Raw genomic sequence first — 26,710 nt, forward strand, 5'->3', positions numbered from 1 at the left:
AAGCTTGGGCTCTGTTTTATTGAAGGATCTTAGTAAGTTGTTATTTCAATAATCTTAAATCTGTATAAACTTTACAAATGGAAAAAAGTTTTTATTTTTTTATTTTGTCATTATTGTGTTTATATTTAATACTGGCTAAAGTTTGACTTGCACAAATATGTAACAAGAGAACAAAAATATGGCGCTTCATGTGAGATGAATGATTATCGGCAAAAATCAACAAAGACCTTTATTGAAACAGTTCACCAAGGCTTATAATTATAAACTTGTTGTACACCAAGTTGTCTTTTGGGGCAGCAGTGTCCACAGAGTTTCAATTTTGACTATCTCTTTATCAGAACTATACAGTACATAGTTTAAGTATTGCCATAGCCTTGGTGTCGTCTGGAAAGTTTTCATAGCATTTTTAGTGGTCATAATATTCTATTATTAATTTTTAGCTCCACTGGCCGAAGGCCATGGAGCTTATGTCGTCACAGATTGTCCGTCGTGAGTGCGTGCGTGCGTGCGTGCGTGCGTAAACTTTTACTTTAAACGACATCTCCTCTGAAACTGATAAGCGGATTTTGACAAAACTACACAGGAATGTTCCTTTGGTGGTCCTTTACCAAAATTGCTCAAATGGTTCCGGTCCATTGCACAATATGGCCGCCAGAGCTAAAAATAGCAAAATCTTTAAACGACATCTCCTCTGAAACGGTTCGGCAGATTTTGATGAAACTTGACAGTAATGTTCCTTGGGTGGTCCTTTATTAAAATTGCTCAAATGGTTCTGGTCCATTGCACAATATGGCCGCCACAGCTAAAAATAGCAAAATCTTCAAACGACATCTCCTCTGAAACGGATAGGCAGATTTTGATGAAACTTGACAGAATTGTTCCTTGGGTGGTCCTTAACCAAAATTGCTCAAATGGTTCCGGTCCGCTGCACAACATGGCTGCCAGGGCAAAAAAATAGAAAAACCTTTAAAGAACATCTTCTCAGAAACCGATGATCAGATTTTGATGAAACTTAACAGAAATGTTCCTTGGATGGTCCTTTACCAAAATTGCTCAAATGGTTCCGGTCCATTGCACAATATGGCCGCCAGAGCTAAAAATAGCAAAATCTTTAAACGACATCTCCTCTGAAACGGTTCGGCAGATTTTGATGAAACTTGACAGTAATGTTCCTTGGGTGGTCCTTAACCAAAATTGCTCAAATGGTTCTGGTCCATTGCACAATATGGCCGCCACAGCTAAAAATAGCAAAATCTTCAAACGACATCTCCTCTGAAACGGATAGGCAGATTTTGATGAAACTTGACAGAATTGTTCCTTGGGTGGTCCTTAACCAAAATTGCTCAAATGGTTCCGGTCCGCTGCACAACATGGCTGCCAGGGCAAAAAAATAGAAAAACCTTTAAAGAACATCTTCTCAGAAACCGATGATCAGATTTTGATGAAACTTAACAGAAATGTTCCTTGGATGGTCCTTTACCAAAATTGCTCAAATGGTTCCGGTCCATTGCACAATATGGCCGCCAGAGCTAAAAATAGCAAAATCTTTAAACGACATCTCCTCTGAAACGGTTCGGCAGATTTTGATGAAACTTGACAGTAATGTTCCTTGGGTGGTCCTTAACCAAAATTGCTCAAATGGTTCTGGTCCATTGCACAATATGGCCGCCACAGCTAAAAATAGCAAAATCTTTAAACGACATCTCCTCTGAAACGGATAGGCAGATTTTGATGAAACTTGACAGAATTGTTCCTTGGGTGGTCCTTAACCAAAATTGCTCAAATGGTTCCGGTCCGCTGCACAACATGGCTGCCAGGGCAAAAAAATAGAAAAACCTTTAAAGAACATCTTCTCAGAAACCGATGATCAGATTTTGATGAAACTTAACAGAAATGTTCCTTGGATGGTCATTAACCAAAATTTGTTAAATGGTTCCAGTCCACTGCACACCATGGCTGCCAGAGCTAAAAAATAAAAAAAACTTTATACGACTTGTCGTCGAAACCGATGACCTTTTTTCGATAAAACTTGACAGAAATGTTTGTTTGGTGCTCCTTTACTCAAATTGCCCAAATCATTTCGGTCCACTGCACAACATGGCAGCCAGAGCTATTAAAGTAAAAAAAATTTTTAAATAACTTCTCCTCAAAAATTGATGATTGTATTTCTATGAAACTTGACGAAAATGTTCGTTAGGTGGTCTTTGCTTGAACCTTTTGGCCAGTGGAGCACAGGCACTGATGTGCCTCTTGTTGTTTGTTACGGAATTAACCCCGTATAGGTAAAAAAACACAAAAATAAACTTACCTGCCCACCTGTTAAAATGTGGATTTTACATTGCCTAACAATATTTTTATTAACTGTGGCCTAAGCCATTGATTTTTCTTCTAAATGTTAGTCAATAACTTTTTGTGACAAACAATATTTCTTATTACTAGGTTTGACATTCCGGAGCGACGTGAACTGTTCTTCAACAATTCTGAAAGATCGAGAATTGTTGACTTCATCCTGAGAAGGAAAGCTTTCGGAGAGGATAAAAATGAGGCATTTACATTTGGTAAGCTGAGATTAAGAATACATGTGATAGTACATCGTCGGCAACTGCGGTACTTTACATTTACCCTCAAGTGGTACCATGGGAAAATTGACTGACAAAATCTTGTTTACATGAATATAAGTGAGGAAGGGGAGAAAACTTTTCTTCAGATGAAATATCATGTTACAATTAAGTACTGTTCAATTTAGAAGGTATAGGGATGAGAGTGGTCTAGTGGTTTAGGTGTCTGCCTCACACCCCGCCAGGGGTACTTTTTCATGGCCTTCCACGAAGGACACAGTTCTGGTTTCTGCCCAGGAAACTGACTCCATAGTGATTCGTATCAGCTATTAGCAGTCTATATACACAATTGTGCAACAGTAAATTAGTATGAACAAAACTTAGAATATTATTTATAAACCATGATTAAATACAGGGTTTTGTTACTAAATATAAAAAAAACACACACTATTATTTCATATGCTTAGATTCTGAAGAGGGCCCCATCAAGCATCAATGAAACTGCCTCATAAAATATTCACGATAACGAGATTTTCTTAGAGAAATGTCCCATGGAACTCAGTTAAGCAGAGTGCTATAGTGTACCGGGGGGTATCAGATGATGGAATGAATAATGATGCCTATTTGTTTTCTAACTGATGTAGAAAAGTGTATTTAACATGCACTTAGGTTAATTGATTTCCCTGTATTTAGTCTTGCACATTTTTACCAAAAAAAAACACATATACATGTTTGTCCAAATTAAAATGTAAACATAAAAAAAGCTTGAAAAAATATTTTACTCGAAAATTTGTTTGTCTATGTAGAAATAAAGGTTTAAATATCTTATTAACATTCGCAGGGTATTTAGAATCTCACCGTATAGGTATAAAACAAAGTTTGGACTTGTAGACATTCGCAGGCTTTCACGCTTTCCCTGCTTGACATGGATAGACCCCTAACAGTAACTTTTAGTTTCTAAATATCTTATTAACAACTTTGTGACCTGATGAACCTTTCGCCTTGAGTCTATATTTTCTATTTTATTTCTCCACCCAATGGACTTAACAGAACCATAAAAAATGGAATATTTTTTATTTAAAGAAGGAAATAATGTACGTGAGCATTACTCTGGTATTAAATTATGAATGTGTTCTGTTTTCAAAAATATACGGTTATGATAATAAAGTTGTCATATTTTGCTCAATAGTAGTTGAAAATTCCTTTAATTTTAGAAAAAAGTTTGTAATAAGATAGCATTTATGAATATTACATGTTTATGTGAATTTCAAGTATATAGCAATTGATGGATGGTACCTTAAACTGGATCGATAGCGTTTATGAAAATATAATAAAATTAGTTTAATGGGTATTTGAAATATCGTCAATTATGGATAGATCACCTAAAACTGGATCATGGTTAGATTTTAGCCTACTGAGCCCTGTTTTGATAAAGATCAAAAGGCTTAAGATTGTAAATATCAAAGGATAACCCCATTTTGGGTGTAAACTGTGTTTCAGTAAAAATGTCGTAGGATCGTTTACCTTATAGATTCTGCCCGATTTAATACGGGTTTCCCAAATAACAGCATAAGGTTTATAAATAGATATCTTATTGAAGCCCACCTCTGGGCTGATCCCAGTAGTTTCCATTGTATTATTGATATGGTATGGAATATAACATTAGATAAGTTTTCCCTTCTGCAAAGGGCATTCTGGAGAAACGTCGGAAGTTCATTTACAAGGTATTTAAATGTGGTTATATACTTGATGTGTAGAACGAATCCCTTGAATACAAAATATCCTTTTTTTCATGGATCAAAATGGAAATGTGATTTTTTTTTCGTCCTAAATTTTATTTCAAACCCCCCCGATACAACACACTTATAGACCATATTTTGAAACTTGCTCATAAAAAAAGTGTGTACAAGAATGTTTCGGTGACAGGAATTTTTCTGTGTTCTCATTAATATGTTTTTGTATGTTAAAGAAAAAAGAGGTGTTTGTCCACCTGTCATGCAAATTTTCAAATAAAGATTTTTGTTGAGAGGGATTTCTTCATAGAGAATAGTTTATGTTTTATCATGTTACTTTCATCTCCGCAGCTATTGTTGAAATATGTGGTACACGCAGTCATGTGTTTGTGACATTATTCGATTTTTTTCTCCACAGTTTTGTTTCTTGTTTTGCATCAAATGCATACATGCCATATCCACTTGATGGGGGTGGGGGAAGGGGGAAGTCCCTTGAAATATGCTCCATCCCCGCCCCGCCTGAGCGTTTGAAGACATTCGATGAAAATCCATTGGTCAAAGTCAAAATCCCCTGGGTTTCTGAGCAAATTCCCCTGGAAATCCAGTGTGCTTTTTTTCTTTATCTCTGTGAAAGGTGGCAGAGCCCATAGAATTGTGAAATGGCCGCAAAATGCCTAAAATTGTGAGTTTGCCACAGTGTATTTCAAACAAACAAAAAAAGAGCAAAGCCCTGTTTAAGCTTGAGTTCGAGGAATTTTAAATGCCTGAGATTGAAATAAAACATTATTATAAATTTTTCTAATTTTAAGTGTAAATATTGTGAAAAAAGGTTTACTTTCTGGAATTGTGAATGGAGCCGAAGTTTCAAAAAACAACAACACTGGAATCCTTTCAGGATATGGCATGTATGTTAATTGCTGTTGTCTTGATTTTGCATGGATTGAAAATAGTTGCCAATACGGAATAATCATGTACCTATTTCTTTTTTGTGTGTGTTACAATTTTTCAGTCCTTTATTGTAAAAACAATGCCTGTAGAATTTCTTTGAGTTTTAGTTTCATTAACATAACCATCCCTGAGTGTGGGACAAAAATCCCCCCATAGATTTGTGCATAGACATATACGCCCCTTCCCTACCTTTCTTCTATTTTAAATATTGTTAAAGAGATAAAAATTGTTTACTGTTATAAAATGAAATGCAATACAAATCAAACAAAATGTATGGTAAATAACCTTTGAAAATGAAAATGTCTGCCTATGCTGAGGGGGATTTTGTCTACAAGGGGGCGGGATTTTTCCGTCGACTACAATTATCACTTTTCAGGAATAAAGTGCTGTTTGGCTTTAAAGAGAGGGTGTTCCCTTTGTGTTGCGATTTCCTATATAATGTAAAACAGATCAATTATTATAATTGCACATTAATTAGATAGACCTAAATGAAGATGAGTAACAATTCCATATATGTTTGCCGAAAACTCATTGCAGTTATATGAAATATGTTCGCATGAATGTTTGTATAGAATGATTTTCAAGGTTTGCCAGAATATTTTGAAAAAAAAAACCTCACGTGATATGAAATATGTTTATATTTACGTTAGTATGGAATAGTTTTCAAAGACCAAGATTATTTCATCTTTTATTTGACCCCAGGAAACTGAAATGACACCGAACCACCCTGATATAAATATTCATAACTGTTATTTAACCAATTGAGTTTTAAACAGGTCACCAACAGCTCTGGACAAACAACTGCATGTAGTCATGAATTCAATATATTATTTTGTTAAACAAAGTCGGTAATTATCAAAAACAGTGGTAATCTGATTTTTAGTGTTTTATCAATCGCCTCAGCAGACAGGTAATTGTAAAGTATGTTTGAAAAACTGTTTACATTCCATATACATGTGTATTTCAGGCATCAAGAAGATGTTATCAGACGAATATTACACTGCTGCCTACCCACTACACGAGGTGAGAACAGGCATTGTGAAGCTTTATCTTCCACCAAATCAAAGTTATTCCATTAAAGCACAGGGGCGGTTATTAATTAAACATCTTAAGTCATTCCTTAACTTAAGTTCTTTTCCTAATTTAAGTGTCTCACTAGTGATATGATGTAAGTTCTCCGTAATGTCAAAATTACTTATATTTATAGACTTAATTATCAATTTTCATACTTTTATATATTATTAAACATTATTATTAAACACTGTACCGGTATACTAATGTATATTTACTAGACCATAATGAACATTTGAAGAAATCAACTTAAGTTCGGAAATGACTTGAGATGTTTTGTGTACACTGGTCATGGGAAATAAAATTTTAGATGAGTATTTCAATGATATTCAAGTTCAATTTTTACAAAGCAAGGGTATTGGTTATTCTTAAAAAAAGAATGGTTCGATTTTTTCCAATTAAATATTGAAATGTATACAGTATATATATATAACTATGAACTTTTTTTTTACACAGGGTCACTGGAAAGCTGGGTCAGCTATGAACACCCGTAAACTGTTGTATGAGAACTGGGCCCATTGGAAAAAGGGCTTCAAGATGCAGCCCCTTGAATACATCAGGTCAGTAAAATATAGAGGATGATTGTTTGTTCAGTGTAAGATTGCAATATATTTCACTGACTGAGCACCATAAGATATATTTCATGAGTATTTCACCAGTGCTCTATGCCATGAGTTTAATCCTGACTTTTGGTGTTCACTAGGTGAAATTAGTTGTGATCTTACACTAAAACATATATGCCTAAAAAGGATGTTAAATGACATTTAAATGTAATTTTGCTGAAAAGCTTGCCAAATTGTTGGGCTAATGTAAAACTAATGTCATTTATGAAAGACCATTATTAAAATTGTGTCCAAGCCCTGTGCATGCTGGTGTTCGATTTTGACATGATAGCGGACTGAAATGTTCTATCTGGAAAGTATCAATTTAAAATTATCACTGTTTGAAATATTAAAATATAATTTCTATTTCTTTTATAAATTTCTATAAACCACCAGAAAGAATATAATACATGTAAATAACGTTATTCTAGTTGCGTTAGACTTTCTCCTGTCTTTTTATATGAAACATTTAAACATTGCCTTTGTATCTAGGCATTGTGACCAATGCAAAATTTATCAGGTTAAATTTTTAATATTTAATTTTTTTTAATAAAACATTATATTATATAACGAGTTTAAACAAAGAATAAACAATTTATAAAGATCAATTAATACATCATTGTTTAATATCACTATATCTTAAGTGTTATCTACTCGGTATATTTCAGGAACTACTACGGTTCCCAGATAGCCATGTACTTCGCCTGGCTTGGTTTCTACACCCAGTTCCTCATTCCCCCATCAATTCTCGGCCTCGCCATTTTCCTGTACGGCATCATCTACATGGACGACAGCTACCCAAGGTAAGCAAAGAGCTCTAAGGGTTTACCAATGAGGTAAGGTATGCTGATTTGCTAAGGCCTAAAAAAACAAAACATTTGGCTCAGGTTACCCAACCCTACCTACGAAATAGGCATCAACCGTACCATTTTTATAGTCAGTTGGTAAAAAAAATGCAAAAAAAATCTGTCTTTTTAATATGTGGATTAAAACCTTTAAAGCTTTATACAGAGTATTACTTTAACACAATTCTCCAATGATGACAATAACATTCTCACATAAAGCCTAATAGAAAAATAAAAAAAGCCTACCTACCCTACCTGTTCTTGAAAAGGGTTTAACTCTATCAAACCATTTTGGACTCAGGTTTTATTGCAGAAAACATTGATAAGAGTGGTGAATTGGTTATAGGGGTCTGCTTCTCATGCATAAAGTTGTGGGTTCAATTTTCATCTTTCTAATGGCATCTCAAAATTATCAGTACTCATATCCACTCAGTCACTATTGGCTTTCATCACAATTTTAAAAACAGAAATAAGGATAAATTAATAAAAAGCTTTTGTCTTACGATATCAAGACTGCTCGAGATAGGAATGTTTTCACATTTATTAAGAGACTTTGTTAAGCGCCACTATTGGTAGGCAAAGGTCGGCAAAACTTTTTGTCTGCCAATTTATTCATGCCTGATTAATACAAAACGTAATGGCTGTTAATTGTGCATGTGTACATGTTAGAGTTTAATGGGTAAAAAAATAGTACTGCTTTATGTTATGATATTAAAGCAAACTGGCTTGGTTTCAAACTTGAATATGTTTTTAGGTTAAACTAGTTTGACAATGCTAATGTTAAAATTGTGACCTTCCCCATTTGAAACAAAGTATAATGTAGTGGATGTTTTTAAAATATCATAAAAAATTACTGAACAATGAATAGGTGGTATGTCTGTCTGTTTCAGCAAGGAGATTTGTGATCCCTCCCTAAACATGACAATGTGCCCGCTGTGTGACTACAAGTGTGGCTACTGGAAGCTGAATGCCTCATGCGGAGACTCCACGTACTCCCGCATGTTTGATAACAACGCCACAGTGTTCTTTGCCATATTTATGGCCCTATGGGGTAAGACGTGAATAGGGGCTGGAGATTTATGCTATTTCTTGGCAGTGATTTTTTGGTGCAATTTACTGTCTTCAATAGGCTGTTTCCCCTTGCCAAAAAGTGTTCATTGTCCCCAAAAACTCATGATATTTTCCAATTTTTAATTAAATACAGATTCTGTAGATGAAGAAAAATGAAAATATTTATTGAATTTCTTAAAAATCCTAAGAGAGATTTTTTACCAAGGAGGAAAGGGCGGGCAAATAAATAAGTTTAAAAGCCTTCTTTAAAATATCATTTAATTTGATCAGAATTTGTATAAGCATAATATCTGGGACAAGTTTGTTAACAAACTATATGGCTTAAGTCACTCAACAGTTACAACTCTTTAATTATAGAAATGACCTAAAATTGGTCTTCTCCCGTCAAATTTTTAAAAGATTTTGTCCAATCAAAATTTTGTCATGATGTGTTTTGATATAATACCTTGGATAAGTTCCATAACCAGTCATATTGCTCGCCTCACTTATGATTTATCGCCCTTTTATAACAGAAATAACCTCAATTTGGTCTGGTTCAATCAATTACTTTGGAAGTCATTGTACAACCATTACCGATTTGAATGTTTATGGGCATAACATCTTGGACTTGTTAAAAAAAAGAAAAAAGTTAGGATTCTTATTGAACCCCTGAACCTTTCATTAATTGACATGTTATATTCAAACTCCTGTTACCTCCCCACCAACCTTTGCTCGTATTTCTACATACAGGTACACTGTTCCTGGAGTTCTGGAAGAGGAAGCAGTCTGTTATCCAGTACAACTGGGACCTTGTTGAGTTTGTCAAGGAAGAGGTGGGATAAATATTTCTTGATTTAGATTATCACCAAATTAATAAGTTACAAAAAAATATTTTAGGTCGTTGTACCTTCAGGCTGTAATCCCTTGTGATTTTAGCTTGATAGCCTATACAAATATATACTTAAATGAATCTGACTTGAGTCTACATGAATTACTTCGGTAGAAAACCATTACTAGTTTTCATATTAAGTGGCTATCTGATGTGGTCACTTTGTGATCTAAATGACGCTTAAAATTATGACCTCCGTCGATAATTGCCTTATTTGTATCACAAAAAATATAGTATTGAGTCCAAGTCCATGTGCGTTTGTTTGTCAAGAGTTATCATGGGATAAGTGAATCTGTCCATGGCTGTACAACTTATGAATATTTATACTAGGGTGGTTCAGCATCACATCAATTGAGGAAACATTTCCACACCCATGCTATGCAGAGGGAGACATATTGCTTTAGCCCTTGCCCCTCCCTCTGACAGGAGCTGCAGGGTACCGTGCTCGCCTGGTCAACTGCTTGTGTATGAATACAAATACTAATGTTTAGACCTTCCTTTTGACAGGGGCCACCACAGCCCGATTACCTGGCTAGGTAAGCCAACTGCCTGTGTATGAATACATATACTAATGTTCAGTTTATTTCTTCCCCCTTGACAGGAGCCGCCGCGGCCTGAGTACCTGGCCAGGTTAGCCAACTACCCGCGTATGAAGGTGAACCCAATAACCGGCATGAAGGAGCCCCACCTGCCCTTCTTCAGGAGACGGTTACCCATCTTCATGCTCTCATATGGGTTCATGCTTTTCACTGTGAGTAGAGATAAGTTTAGTCTGTTTTAATCTAGCTCAGTTATGATGACAGCTGGAAGGTGATATGAAATCACTTTTAGAATACAAGCTACATTTAATGCAGATAAGCAATCATTAAGTACTAGCCTTAATCACTAAGGATTTCAACTCTCGGTGGTGTTTAAAGGTCCGCCCACTGCCACTCATCAGATAAACAGTCCCTGCGTCAGATTTTGTGCTGTCAATTTATTAGCAAATGAGGTTGTTTTCTAAGTCAGACGACCTGAAATAATTTCTTAATGAATAAGAAGGGCTCATTCACTATGCTCATTCTGGCTATTCTTAATCATTAAGACTTTTATTCATGTCATCTAACTATTACTTGAGTCCAATTCCGGAGAGGAAATGTGCACCAGTATCGATATTGAGAAGCCAAGAGAATATACCCTGGTGAGGCTGGAATCTTACCTCTTTGGTAAATTTGGGTGAGCAGGGTTGTGTTTTCAGTGAATTTTATATATTCATTTATGTTCCCCAAACCAAAAAGTATGTTTTTTCCCAAATGTAAAACATATTTTATTTTTAATTATTATTGAAGAAGTTCTGTTTGAAAACCTGAATCTAATTGTTGTTGAAGTTATAATAGCCTACAAATACAGGATAAATGGTATAAAAAACAGTATTGTAGTATATTCAGGCATATTCAGCCAAATATTGTGAAAACAGCTCAAATATTCCCAATTTTACAGGTAAAAGTCAAAGGGAATATAGAGGGGCAATTATTGCAGACACGTGTTTGCTTTAATGGAAACCTAATAAATTAGCTGTCAAAATTAACCTCATGGAATATCCTGTATATTTTTCCTGTAGATGGCGATTGCTATAGGAGGTGTAGTGGGAGTGATAGCGTACCGTGTGTCAACGCTGGCTGCCCTACAGCTGCTTGAGTCTAAAGAGCAAACTAATGGGACGCTCGCAGAGACTCAGCACCTTATAACGGAGAATGCCAGCATCATCACCACCATCACAGCAGCGTGTATTAACCTGATTCTCATTATCATTCTGAACATGGTATGTTAGTAAGAATTACTGTAGAATTTGTTATATTTTGTGAGTGTTTAATTTTGGCAAGATAAGGAATTAGAAATCTAGTGAAATGTAAATCAACAACAGTTGAACCCTGTTGACTCTAACTCGCTTGCCTCGAATTCCTTGTTGACTCGAACTGGATGTTATGGACTGATTTCATTTTACTGAATGTAAGCATTCCAGCTTGGCTTGATTTTTCCGAGGCTCGAGGTATTTTCGCCGGTCCCTGGGAGTTCAACCCAATAGGGTTTGACTGCACAGCTTTTTTGTAAACATTTGGATTTAACTGCTGGTTGAAGACTAGCTGCTGATGTTTGCTAATGATTGAGTTATGGAGACTTCAAATTCTTTCCTTCGAAAAATGGCCATTACCATAAAGTCCCACACTTCCCTCGTGATTGAAATAATATACTTGAGCTGAAGAACACATGCATATATAATTTTGATAACTTGGGTTTAGGGTGCTGTTGCTATTACTAACGTATAAAATTGACACTTTTAAGAAAGGGAATACCTTTGGAAAATAGCTCATTGAGCTTATGTTTCTTGTTAGAATATAGCCATCTCCTAAATACAGATTGTTATTTCTTGTACCTTGAAAAAGAAATAGAATTGCTTTATATAAAGTTTGAGTAGTATTGTGGCTATGACTGATAGGCATTCATGTCAATCCAATATGTGTTGGTTGCAGATCTACTCACGTGTGGCGGTTTGGCTGACAGACTTTGAGTGCCTGCGGACCCAGAGTCTTTACGATAACAGCATCAACATCAAGCTGTTCTCACTCCAGTTTGTCAACTACTACTCTTCCATCATCTACATCGCTTTCTTCAAGGGCAGGTAAGAAAGAAAGGTCATGTCACTTGTTCAGGAGAATTATATTCAAACTGGGACACAGGCAAATACCAATGTCTGGGATTTTTTTAAATTCATGCTTGTGGCTAGGAAAATACAGAGACTTAGTCAAAATTAAGCTTGGTCCTGGGGTTTTCAGGGAAACAGGTAAATTTTCAAGTATGCTAGTGCTTTAGTACCAGGTGTGTGGTAAAAAAGAGTGTCAATTGGTTGTTTATAAAATCAGAAATAGTGTCTGAATGAAAAAGGTACCTACGAGTTGCAGATGTTTCACCAATATTAAAGTGTACGGAATGGTGTATAGGTTTTAGTAATATAAATAACAAGAAAGGTAAATAATTTTGGAATTCCAATTTCATATCACCAAATTTCACAATGTGAAAGTGTTCTAGTTTACAATTTTTATTTTTTATTTTGCAACATATAATTGTCAGTGGGTCACTGTGCGTTTTGCTTATGTATGCATCATGTTTGAGGCATTATCCTTACACCTGTTTAAATGAAGTTGTTCAGGATAAAATTTGGCCTAATTTAATGTCCTTTGTCACATTATTTCAGACTTGTTGGCAGACCAGGGATGTACAACATGGCGTTTGGTGCCCGACAGGAAGAGGTATGTGATTTCTTTTGTTTCAAAACTTACGTCCCTAAGTGAATAAATAAATGTAATTGAGATATAGTGTCTTTTAACCTTAATAGATTTTCAAAGCAGGTATTTTATATATGCTTATAAAAAATATTAGTTCATTAAATAGATAAATGAAAAAATTAATGTATTTGTTGGTAGTAATTTTATGTGGAAGTATTAAAATATCACCAGTACAATATCAAATATGAAATTGATATGTTTTACAAAAAACATTACTGTGTTTAAATGCTTTTGGAAATGGTAAGCTCTTGGGAAAATTTGATACATGTACATAGCTAATACGCATATCTTCTGCTGTTGTTCTTTTGCTGTTGGCATCATAGTTGGCTTTGTTAGGATATGAGCCTTGATTTAAAAATGATATTGTTCAAGTATTTACTGGGTTACACCCCATGACTGGCTCAAAGAAGTGATGAAATTTGATATCATTATCTTTCATGGCAGAAAAAGGTTTTGGAATGAATATTTTTCAGGATAAATTCTGTATAAAGTATTTCGTTTGAAGATATGTTATGATTACTGCTAAAAGAGAGATGTATACTGTGGTTTAGTTGAGAAATGTACTTGATCAAATTGCCACTGGCTTTTGGAGATGGTTTGCTTCTTGGTTGGAGATAGTTAAAAGATTTTAAGATGTTTTAACTTCTGTGTTATTAACACTGCTTCAAGAGATATGTATTCTGTGGTGGTGTTGAAAAATGTACGAAATACCACTGGCTTTTGGAAATGGTTTACCGGTACCTTTTGGGTGGAAAAAAGTTAAAAGCTTTTAAACATTTAAACATATGTTAATAACACTGCTTCCAGGGATGCATGTACTTTACTGTACATTTTTGAAAAGCATTTGGCATTAGGGGGTAAAAGTCATTTTCTTTTTTTTACATGTATTATTTACATTGCTTCAAGAGACAAAAACATTAATGTGTTATTTAGTGTGGTCCTTAAGTGTGCTTAATAAAGCTGTGTAAGCTACATTTAAATATTTCAAGGCTTTATAAATAGCAGGGCTCTCGCGAGGGGGGCGACTTGGGCGAAGTGGTCGCCTAAAATTCCCAGACTTCGCCCATATGTATCTTCAAAGCGACATTGACTTCGCCGATAAAAAGTATCACTTCTCCCTAAAGTCTCCCCACTTCTCCCTAAATTGCCTGAAGGGAGAAGTCACTTCTCCCAAAATTTTCAGCCTAGTGAGAGCCCTGAATAGTTAGCTTTTTGTTTTTAATGTTAATTTTAACATTATGTTGTGAACAGTGCTTCAAAACACGTGTGTAACATTACAGTGTGGTGCAGGAGGGTGCTTAATTGAGCTGTGTATTCAGCTTGCTATTATCATGGCTGGAAAGCAGATTATCAAAAACAATCTGCAAGAACTCATTCTGCCGTAAGTCTGGACAGGCACCCTCGATGTAGCATGTTTATTGTATATCACACTAACATGATGGTCGGGATGTAGTTTTGTATAGTATAAATATTAATTGCATCCCAAAATAATCCCCAAATAACAGTGATTCATTTTTATCTGCATCCCAAGTCCTATACTCAATGTCTAGGGGCCATATTTAATAAGCAACCTAGATCCAACTTGAATTTAAAATTAGAGACTAAGTGTTTTGTTTGCCTGTATATCAAGCTGACCAATAGGCCGAATGGAATCACTGAGCCATGTCTAAGGATAAGGATAAGATCAATATTGAATACTGGTTGAGGGGTAGTATTTAATTTTATTCTTTTCCTGTTGCTTAGATATGCCTCAGTGATTTCATTCAGTCTATTGGCCAGTTATATTTACAGTCCAATCAAAACTCAGTAAACATAAGTTATATCTGGTGGATAATAAGTTGGATATTGAATATGGCCCTTTGGGATATTTTAATCTTAAACATATGCACTAGCATCTTGTGCATAAAACTATAACTGGGACTCTCAGTTTATTGCATAGGACACATTGTTAAGAAAAATTCAAGTCAAATGGGACATATTCAAGCAGATTTGAAAATGAATCACTGGCCCTTTTCAGAGACTGAAACCGATCCACACAAAAGATATGCCGTAACAGACAGGTCATACAGTTGATAGATTGCCACTTTATATAGTACACTAGTATTGCATCTTTTGGTGTATTTCATTGCAGTGCGGTGCAGGAGGATGCCTGATTGAGCTGTGTCTACAGCTGGCTATTATCATGGCTGGAAAACAGATCATTCAGAATAATCTCCTTGAAATTGTTCTGCCGTAAGTCACCTAAGTTTGTAATGAGATAGTAGAAATGTAGGGGAGAGAGATGTCTAGTGGTGCAGGTGTTCGCCCCTCACTGAAGAGGTTGTGGGTTTGAGGGTTATATTCTCATTGCCTCTCAAATGTGACATGTCAGGATGACCCAGAGGTAGAGTGTCCGCCTCCCAACAAAGGTCCTGGGTAAACCCCTAGTTGGGGAACGTTCTTGTGGCCTCTCACTTGGAAACACAGTACTAGTGAGTTTGACCCAGTAAGCAGACTGGAGCGTGTTTAAGATAAGGGAGAGCGTCTGCAGTGGTTCCAGGTTCGATCCCCAGTCGAGGAATGTTCTGGTTGCCTCTCACATGGACACTCTACTGGTGAGAATGACCCAGTAACAGGACTCCAGAGTGTTTAAGATAAGCTGTGAGCTTTCTTAACAATCAAGCTGAAGAAAATTGGTATTAACTAAAAGGGACATCAGTACTGTTTTCTATTGAGGAAACGGACTGAAAAGTGATTCATGTCGGCATTTATGTGTCTTAACAATCAAGCTGAATTTTTTTTATCTATAAAACATTTCTAAGTGGTAATAAGTAAAAAATTTGGAGTAATCATAGATATTTTTCGGCTGTATTTTGACATATATTAATGATAACTTAAAACTTAAATTATAGTCACATAAGCTATTCTATCAGTTTAAAATGTAGGTCAAATCCTGACTCAGGCCTTGGAATGATTATTTATTATCATGTGTAGGAATGCTACATGTATGCTGTCATCATAGACTGTTATTTTATGTCACCTCAACATAGTCCCTAATAAATATATCTTAACTGCATGTGTCCAAATAATTGATATTTTTGTTAATTTATATGGTTAGTAATACACAATTTTCTTAATATTTTAACATGTTTTACCTGACTGGTTGTGAATTACAAGGATACAATTTTTGCCTACGATAAGTCATACATGTATATGAGTACAATGTTTTTTGTTTTGTTTTTTGCAATGTATAAGAATATGAAAATCTGAAAAAATGGTACAATTTTTTAAATGTAAAGAGTGTGCTTGCCTGACAGTTATTGAAATTAGCACAAACCTGCAAGCCCTGAAATGGTCAAGTGCTCTACAGACTTGTTGTGATAATTAAAGAAGTCCAACTTCAACACAAATTATTTACTTATACAGACTTGTTCAAATTCTGGATTTCAATTTTATATGGCACGGATTGTTAATAAATATCAATGCCAAGCATTAGAACATGAATTCAGTCTTCTTCTTCAAAAATTTCTGATTTCGATGACTGGCCTGATATTTCAGAAAGACCATCAAGTTCCTGAAGCGTATGTACCGTAAGAAGATTATGAAGGAGACAGATGAAAAGAAGGCACGTATGTCCGCCTGGGAGAAAGATTACCAGCTGGCCGAACACACCTCGCTCTATCATGAATACCTGGAAATGGGTTGGTAGATGTTATACAACAGATATAAGATATATTTAGCAGTTGAGAACACACCTCGCTCTATCATGCGTACCTAGAAATGGGTGGGTAGATGTTATACAACAGATGTGAGATATATTTAGCAGTTGAGAACACACCTCGCTCTATCATGCGTACCTAGAAATGGGTGGGTAGATGTTATACAACAGATGTGAGATATATTTAGCAGTTGAGAACACACCTCGCTCTATCATGCGTACCTAGAAATGGGTGGGTAGATGTTATACAACAGATGTGAGATATATTTAGCAGTTGAGAACACACCTCGCTCTATCATGCGTACCTAGAAATGGGTGGGTAGATGTTATACAACAGATATAAGATATATTTAGCAGTTGAGAACACACCTGCTCTATCACAAATACCTGGAAATAGGTGGGTAGATGTTATACAACAGATATAAGATATATTTAGCAGTTGAGAACACACTTCGCTCTATCATAAGTACCTAGAAATAGGTGGGTAGATGTTATACAACAGATGTGAGATATATTTAGCAGTTGAGAACACACCTTGCTCTAGTATGAGTACCGTAAATGACTGGATATAAGACGATAGTGTGTATAAGATGCAGGTAAAAAAATCCGTGAAAAATCCCAGCCAAAAACTTTTAATATATGTTTTGGGTTCAAGGACACATAGAAAAAATGTCAAAATCGTCTGCCTCGAGGCCACCATGTTTGTTGACAGTAACGGAAAAAAAAAAATCGTGAAAATGGTGATGTTTTTTACAATACTAATACAAAGCAAAATGTTTCATAGTTTATTTGTTTCATGTTATATAAAAACATAACAAATTATTTAAAATTTGTATCTGAATGGCACTGAAAAGTACCTTTTATGACAATTTGTAAGATTTTTTTCTGACAGTTTATCGTAACCAATAACCTGTCGAGAATGAAAAGTTTAGTAATGCGAAAAACCTTATATTGTACGGGTTTGTTCTCAAATGTCAACACCTACAGAAAAGAATAAAGAACGTGGCAAAGTGCGAAAAAACAAGACCATTATCACAACAGTTTGAAGTATTGGTATGTTAAACAGCTTAAAGGCAGTGCGAGTTTTTCACACCTTATTATACAACTGACAAAAAGGATTTTTACAGTGCACAGCTTTGCTTCTTGATATGCATGTTTAATTATTGTTATATTTGAAATAATGTTTAATAATTTTAATCATACAATATTTTTTTTTAATTATAAACATCTTACGATATACCGTATCCCGATTTTCAACTGCCGTTTTAACCCGTATATACTCGATCGATATGACACGAGTAACATCCCTTTCTACATAAGTCTAAACAAACACTCCGCCTGAAATCGACCTGAGAAAAAATTATAGGCTTGCTACTGGTTATTAGATGCAGGCATTTTTTTACATCAAAATCTGAGGGGAAAAACTGCGTCCAATACCCAGTCATTTACGGTACCTAGAAATGGGTGGGTTAGAAGTTATACAACAGATATAAGATATATGTAGCAGTTGAGAACACACCTTGCTCTATCATAAGTACCTAGAAATGGGTGGGTTAGAAGTTATACAACAGATATAAGATATATGTAGCAGTTGAGAACACACCTCGCTCTATCATAAGTACCTGGAAATGGGTGGGTTAGAAGTTATACAACAGATATAAGATATATTTAGCAGTGGAGAACACACCTCGCTCTATCATAAGTACCTGGAAATGGGTGGGTTAGAAGTTATACAACAGATATGAGATATATGTAGCAGTTGAGAACACACCTCGCTCTATCATAAGTACCTAGAAATGGGTGGGTTAGAAGTTATACAACAGATATAAGATATATTTAGCAGTTGAGAACACACCTCGCTCTATCATAAGTACCTAGAAATGGGTGGGTTAGAAGTTATACAACAGATATAAGATATATTTAGCAGTTGAGAACACACCTGCTCTATCATAAGTACCTAGAAATGGGTGGGTTAGAAGTTATACAACAGATATGAGATATATGTAGCAGTTGAGAACACACCTCGCTCTATCATAAGTACCTAGAAATGGGTGGGTTAGAAGTTATACAACAGATATGAGTTATAAAAATACAGGCATGTGATTTGCCTAGTGATTTGCCTGCAGATTCATGGATTTCCACGGATCTTATGGCTCTAGGGACAAAAAAAAACTAATAAAAAAAAAAGAGGAAGATTTTGGTTGATACTTTATTTTTTGTTAGGATAGACACTCCAGTTGGATTCAAATTTGAAGTCAGGAGAGCCCTCAAAAAGGCTTCTATAAAGTCAGTTCTGCTTCTGCAGGAGGGTCCTCTTTTGACCCCTTTTTGGGACTGAAGGTCTGGCTAAAACCCATCACCAAAATGGTTTCAGCTCTTCTAACGGCCAGGTCAATCACATTCCTGATTTAGTAGTGTTACAATTTAAAGTTAAATGTACAATGTACTTCAACATTCAAATAAACTTTTTTTAAAGGAATCTGTCAAATATTTGGCTTCAAAATGAACTTAATTATCATAAATCTGTATAGATGTCACAAATGGCAATATACTGGCTTCTTTAATATTTCTCAACTTTGTGTTCATTTATCATAAATCATAAAGTTCAATTCGCTTAGCCCATCTCATTCTGAGACCCAGTTAGATATGATACCTTGAATATCTGGGCATTTTCCAATAACTGATAAGCCATCTGACTTTATATGACCCTTGTGTTGTATAAACACTGATTACTTGTTTATTATTGGTTTAAGACCCAATGAAGATTACATATTTGGAAAGGAAATAAAAATCTGCACATGTTTATGTAATTTTTATTAGCAAGTGATTTTAAATAAATTATTTTTTGCAAGTTGAACAGGTGATGTATGAAAAATAATTAACCAAAAAATAAATATGAACTATTTGTATAAGTAACAAAATAATGAAACTATGACACTAAGGTAATTTCAAATTACAATTAAAATGGACTAAGATCTTCAAACAACATCTTGCATTAAAGACTTGTTTCAATGTCTTCTGTTTATTTTCAGTGCTACAGTTTGGTTTCCTCACCATATTCGTGGCTGCGTTCCCCCTGGGTCCCCTTTGTTGCTTGTTAAACAACATCATTGAAATTCGAGCAGATGCTCTCAAGTTCTCCACCGATCTGCGCAGGCCTCTCGCTGAGAGGGCTTCAGATATAGGTTAGCCTCGCTTATAGAATAGAAAGTAGCAATGGGCCGATTGTTCAGAATTTTGTTTAAGTTAACAACTATGATTAGCGGCATCGTTGTTATCTTTAAAAGGGGAAATAAGATATGATGTGCTTATATATTTGATTAAAACAAGCACAGCTTAATCTGTAACTGTTGTCTCATTATATTTTTTTTATCTGTAGATCATAAGTTTATCCATGAAATTCCCAGAGCAATACAGATTTAAATGTTAACAATGATGATGTTAACAATGTTGATAACTTTATCAAAGATCTAAACAATCAGCCCATTGTTAAATCTGCACTCTCACAGATTTACCATTATTACAACTTTTTTATTTTTTGTCTTGGAAAAAGCAAATTTTTGCGTAAATATCTGCAAACCAATGATATAAGATTGCTGACAAAAGATTAGATCACAGATTTTCATATTTCTGTTCCAAAACTAATGTTTTATGGCTTAAACTGTTACTAACGGTTTAAGAAAAATGCATAAAACATCAATTTTTGAATTTAAATATGAAAATCTGCGATCTAATTTTTTATCAGCAGTCTTATATAACTGGTTGATGGATTTTCACAAATATTGGCTTGTTCCAAGACAAGAAATTAAAAAGTTGTCAAAACGTTCAATCTTTGAGAGTGTAGCTTTAACATTAGAAGATTTGGACGGTAGTTCATAAGAGTAAATATTGTGAAACAGCATTTTCAATTTGCAATTTTTTAGTGTATTGTATTAACTTGTCTGACTTTCAAAGAAACATTGATAAAATTGTTTATGTTATCTTTGGCATGAAGATGTTTAAATTGAACACTTGTTTATTATGATTTTAATTTCGAAGTGAAATATGTTAATTGATGTTTGTTTTGGTAATTTTGTATGATGTTTTTAGTAATTTTGTTAAACCATTGCTCTGTATTGCAGGTATCTGGTACGAGATTCTCTACTCGATATCCCGGCTAGCCATAGTCTCCAATGTGAGTAATTGTTCCTGTTTATATTTAAATGATTACCTATGTCCTATTGTTGTTTAAGAGATTATAAAGGTCTGCCCAAGCGCATTTTGCTGTATTATGGCTCGACAAGAGTGTTAGGATATCAATTATATCATACAGGTTTATTTTAAGAAACATTCAGAAAGCATAATAAAAATTTGGCTGGTGAATGTGTATGCGTCCAGACGACCTTGATTAAAATATTTACTTCTTCCCCCACCAGGCATTTATCATAGCGTTGACGTTGGACTTAATTATCCCGCGGCTGGTGAATGTGTATGCATACAGATGACCTTGGTTAGAATATTTACTTCTCCCCAACCAGGCATTTATCATAACGTTGACGTCGGACTTAATTATCCCGCAGCTGGTGAATGTTTATGCATACAGGTCTGACAAGCTTGATTAAAATATTGACTTCTCCTCCTACCAGGCATTCATCATAGCATTGACGTCTGACTTAATTATCCCACGGCTGGTGAATGTGTATGGGTACAGGTCTGACAAGCTTGATTAAAATGTTGACTTCTCCCCCTACCAGGCATTTATCATAGCGTTGACGTCGGACTTCATCCCACGGTTGGTGTATGTGTATGGGTACAGCGAGGACAAGTCCATGATTGGCTACACCAGGTGGTCACTGTCACAGTTCAACACGTCACACTTTGAACCGGACAAATATGTGTCGGGTGCTGACATGTGCTGGTCAGTACACCAACTTATAGTGCTAAAAGACATACTTTCAGTATAAATTTTTACATATTTCTTTTTCTACTCTGCACACACTTTCAAATGAAACCTAAATATGGAGTCAGAAGTCATCCAAAACTCACATTATTGTATCAAGTATACTTTAAGAAAAAAACATGTTTAGTTAAAGCTTGTGTACTTATTGATGAGTATATTTATTTTATTGCTTCACAGGTACAAGGATTTCCGCTACCCTCCAGGTCATGTTGATGACGCAGGGCAACTGAACCAGTACGAGTATTCCGATAAACACTGGCACGTCCTTGCAGCTAGATTCGCTTTTGTCATCCTCTTTGAAGTAAGTGTACTTCTAAGTGAATGACTGACCCATGTATATTGTACTGGCTAAGTACAGTCGAAATCCTTTGGCTCAATATCTCTTTGCTAGATTTCATCGTTTGTTCGAACTGGATATATAAGATCGATATTGCTCTACTCTTTGTTAGTATTCCCGCTTGGCTTGATTATAAAGCTCAAACAATTTTTTTGGCTGGACCCTGGGATATTGAGCCAGCGAGTTTTGACTATACATGTAATTTGTACATTATAAATGTATGTTATGAATTTGCACTTTAGCTAATAAGTTCTGGAAGTGTGTCGCACCATCTTTTAAATAGAAAAAGTTTAATAACATGTTCTTTCAAATTCATAGTCCGAATTATTAATAAAACTTGGCTAAAACCCTAGGCATGCATGCTTCCAAAAGCAGATTACATTTATAATCTTAGCTGCTCATATCAATCATACTTTGAAACAAACAGTTATCTTGTATAACATGACTGGCTAAAGATATTCTTATATAATGTTGTAGAATTTTCTTAAAATTTAAAAATCTTTCAAATTGTAATTGTTTTCAGATTTTTTTTTTAATATATTCTTTCTCCCGTGTTCAGAATTTAGTGGTTGTGCTGACAAGCCTTGTGGCATACGCGATCCCTGACGTCCCAGCGAAGGTGAAGAAGCAGATTCGACGAGAGGCGTACGTCTCCAGTGAGATTGTCATAAAGACCGAATTGGATAAGGCGAGGGGCAAAAGCGTTGACGACATTGTGCTGGGAAGCCTCGCTGCTAGGTTCAAGAAGGGTTTGAGCAGTGGTAACGGGTCGGAGTTACGTAAACGCACCAATGAAAAGACAGGGGAGGTTCAAACTGTGGATGAAACTGGTGTATCTGTGTCGAACATTTGATAAAAGGAGTAGCGGAGGAGATATTTGTTAGGTCATTATGAATTTGTTATAGTCGATTTTACCCATACCTTGTGTGATACGGCTCAATTCGTCAGGGTTGTGTGATAACCTAAAGTTGTGTGGTATCGCGAAATTTATGACAGTAAGTTGAGTAAGGTTTAAGGTATTTTAAGTGTTGTCTAAATCAGTTTATACCCAATATTCCATGTTATAAATAAGTCAGTATATATATATCGTATTGGCAATATTATGAACAATTAATTTGTGTAATAATACTTTAGATTAAGTTCTTGTACCGATTTATTTACAATGTACATGTCTTGTGGATATTATAGGGCTGCATTTAGTCTGTCCTTATGTCTATAAAGGTATGTCATCCATTATAAGGATGCAGAGATGTGTCAGTGCATTTATGATAAGCCAGCCATCATTAGGATGCAAAGATATATTTTATTAGATATTAACATTGAGATTATTTCTTTGTTTAATTTATGTTGATTAACCATTATATAATTTTTGCATGAATTACATTTTTGAATGACATCATAATGACGCAACAATTATGATACGATATATTCAAGGGAAGTAACAAAACAAAATTTTGCTATGGTTATAAAGCAATTTAATGAATTTGTTTCTTCAATAACATGAAACCTTAGTATATCAATAAAAGCTTCTGGTGAAAATTTTAAAATATTCAAACTTAACATTTTGCAACTTTACCAGTAGAGTTTTTTGTATTAATGATGAATGGCTTACCTTAATCCACTGTTGGGTGTTGTAACTGGAAGTGGGATCAATTGATTCAGATAGTGTGAATTTCAATTGTTATGTGACTTTATAATTTCATGAAGTTTGTGATTAGAATAGGTAGTGCCTTCGTAATTTATATGTTTCTGTCAACTTTTTAAAACTTCTGTTTTCATGATATTATCATAACTACATGTATGGCACTAGGTAGATTTCTTGGGTTGGAAACTGAGTTTTACCTTTGATATTTACATTTTTTAACACTGTTAAAGGGACTAGACACCAGATGATACAATTGCAAGAAAAATGGAAAATTGTCAAACATTTACATAAAATTGACATCATTGTGTACAACGCATTGAATCTTAATTACAGATGTACGACATCGCTTATTACACATGGATCTTTGCAGTTTTTGCGCAGTTTTCCTTTTCGAAATTTACCTGGATAAATGTCTACCACGTAAATTCCATTAAGTTTAAAAATAGCATGGGCATATTTATTTGTACTCATAAACAGATATAATGGGAAACCATTTTGCGCTATTTTTAAGAAAGAAAAACACAGATGAGACAGTGACATGATTGATGCATTTATTATTTTAATCATGTAAAATGATGTATTATCAGCCTTCTACTTCCTCCAATTGACAATTCTAGGCTTGTATTGAGGAAATAATGTTTTTGCGGAATTTTGGACAATCTTGTGTCTAGTCTCTTTAAAACCTTTTTGACCAAATGTGTTTTTTGTTGTATTTTGCTAAGTTGACTCAATGGCCTGTATATGGTATTTAGATACTCTGATTGCATTTTTAATGTTTTCATTTTTCAAAGTGTCTATATATAACTCTCTTGTATTTAATACTTGTATCATGTGCAATATTATTTTAACCATATCGTTTTTTATACCGTAATTATTTGATTTTAGATGTTCAAACGAAGAGGAAAATATATTGCAGATTAAGTAATATTTGATTGTTTTTTACTGTGTATGACCTTATTGATCAAATAAGCAATGCTCCAATTTCTGTTAGCAATCTGGTTAAAGCTGGATACGGGTCCTCTTTTTGTTGCTTTGACCTTTGTAAAAATAAAACACATTTTTGAAGACATTGTTGAAGGTTAGTGTGAAATACATTCACGTGATACTTTCCTCTTTTGTTCAGTTTTGAATTGGTACAAAAGTTGTAATTTTTTTGAAAGCAGCTTAATATTCTTGTGCAATTTTATGCTGATTTTTTTTTTTTTTTTTTTTTTTTTGTAATTTATACCTAAATTCCCATCTTGATTTCAGCATTTCAGCAATTGTGTGTGATTTGTCTTCCCCATTTGCTAACCACTGCATGATGGAAACTTGGAAATAAAAAGCAGTGTCTTTTTGTAATTTGTATAGTCTTCTACAGTTTCATACTTTTAGTGTACGTTCTTGTTATCAACCAATGAACAACAAAATATTGTCTACAGGCGCGTAGCTAGGGCCAATTTGAAATTAGGCAGATCGATGTCTTGGAGGTTGATGTTTGAGGGGGTATTCCAAATTTGGGGTTTTTGGTAGGACAAAATCTTGAACCTGTCAAAATTTCATTTCGCATCTGCAATTTAGCGTACAGTCAGCTATGCACCTGGTCTAAGACAAACAATTTCACTTAAATTTTGCCAAAATGACATTCTTGCACTGGCTATCTTTCTTGTATTATGTATTATGGTATTCAATTTAGTATACCTGTACTATAATGTAGATTTTAACAGATGTGTATTTTAAATACCATTTAACTGGTAGATACATGTAAGTAGGCTATGAAATATTTGTAATGTATGCATGTTAAATCATTGACATTTTTCTGTAAACATTGAATTACCTTTGTCCATGCATAAAACCATTTTTTCCCTTCGTAGTATTTTGGGAAATGTGTTTAAGTGTAGTTCTTCAATTAAGATACTGTTTTACGAGCCCTGAGCCCCCATGTCCGTACAGAATGGAGCCCTGGGCCCCCATGTCCTTACAGAATGGAGCCCTGGGCCCTATTTCAATACATAATCTTTAGTTGTATCTTCAAATACTCTAAATTTGTAGGGACGCCACATGGTGCAACAAGTTTTGTTTTTTTCGATATCCTCATTTTTAAAAAACTTTAATTGATTAAGTTTCACATGAACTAGCAGTATAAAATATATGATGCTAAGATAATTTCAAGATACAACTTGAATTTCATTAAAATGACTGCCTTTAATTAAGCATGCATTGGCCATTGGTCTTCTGCCAAGCATTTGTCTTTCCATAGCAAGCCTTCTTTGCCATTTTTACATGTGTATGAATCTCGTATTTACCACAATGGATTTATTACCTATATTTTATACAATATAATAGAATTATAAAAACATTGCAAACTTGTGTTGTTGTTTTTAGGTCTCATGAGCTTTTAAGTGCTTGGTTGAAATTTTAAGGTTGTCGGTGGCGGTTTTAGTTTAAACGTTATATATTTTACAACGATTCTGAAGAAAGTTAAGATAATTTGTACTAAGTCACTCTCGTTGGCACGATGTTGCGTGAGAGTGTGGTCTTGTGTTTTAGGGGAAACCGGAGTGCCCGGAGAAAACCCACTTTATCTACTAATTAAACTCACATGCGCCCAGGCTGGGAATCAAACCCAGATCGCCCTAATTGAGAAGTGAATACATTAACCACTGCGCTAACCTGCTGACAACCACGTCAGTTTTCAAAGTACAGAAGGCAAGTTGATGTCATTGCCATGGTGACGTAGTGATTGTGCAAATACTTGGTCATAACCCTTTACTTCAAAACTTCTGAAACTTGGTACATATGTTACCAGTGTGCCAATGTGCTCATATGTGAATCAACGGCAGTAACTAAGGTTTTAATTAATGTCAGTTATGACCCTTGATTGACTGATAGACTAGCAAACATATATCATTAGCATATGTATTGAATACTTGGTCACCTGTGGCGAAAAACATCGTCATTATTTAACATTTTAAGAGAAAACCCTCGTTTACACCATGATATATGTCTATGGACGCCGCATTTTGATGAGATAGATGTGCTGGGAGAGGCTAGGTGTCTGCCGTGTGCTTTCTTTAACGTTGGCCATAACTCA

At 34.9% G+C, this 26,710-nt stretch overlaps 1 protein-coding gene across 9 annotated transcripts in view; it reads left to right on the plus strand.

The window, feature by feature from the left end:
• Positions 1-25,982, plus strand: part of LOC128237361 (anoctamin-1-like) — a 47,026-nt gene extending 21,044 nt beyond the window's left edge. For 8 of the 9 annotated variants that reach the window (XM_052952810.1, XM_052952813.1, XM_052952815.1 and 5 more), the window contains 17 exons: positions 2,440-2,558; positions 6,207-6,262; positions 6,767-6,870; positions 7,581-7,715; positions 8,648-8,808; positions 9,558-9,640; positions 10,298-10,447; positions 11,297-11,497; positions 12,207-12,355; positions 12,929-12,983; positions 15,151-15,251; positions 16,557-16,699; positions 19,749-19,901; positions 20,838-20,890; positions 21,450-21,613; positions 21,833-21,956; positions 22,552-25,982. In XM_052952810.1, the coding sequence (XP_052808770.1) occupies positions 2,440-2,558; positions 6,207-6,262; positions 6,767-6,870; positions 7,581-7,715; positions 8,648-8,808; positions 9,558-9,640; positions 10,298-10,447; positions 11,297-11,497; positions 12,207-12,355; positions 12,929-12,983; positions 15,151-15,251; positions 16,557-16,699; positions 19,749-19,901; positions 20,838-20,890; positions 21,450-21,613; positions 21,833-21,956; positions 22,552-22,845 (2,245 nt within the window). In that variant the 3' untranslated portion in view covers positions 22,846-25,982. Of the gene's footprint in view, positions 1-2,439; positions 2,559-6,206; positions 6,263-6,766; positions 6,871-7,580; positions 7,716-8,647; positions 8,809-9,557; positions 9,641-10,297; positions 10,448-11,296; positions 11,498-12,206; positions 12,356-12,928; positions 12,984-14,299; positions 14,401-15,150; positions 15,252-16,556; positions 16,700-19,748; positions 19,902-20,837; positions 20,891-21,449; positions 21,614-21,832; positions 21,957-22,551 lie in introns of all 9 variants that reach the window. The other variant, XM_052952812.1, reaches the window with a different exon arrangement.
• The last annotated feature ends 728 nt before the right edge of the window (positions 25,983-26,710 follow it).

Source organism: Mya arenaria, chromosome 6 (genome assembly GCF_026914265.1).
Source record: "Mya arenaria isolate MELC-2E11 chromosome 6, ASM2691426v1".
Classification (NCBI taxonomy): Eukaryota; Metazoa; Mollusca; class Bivalvia; order Myida; family Myidae; genus Mya; species Mya arenaria.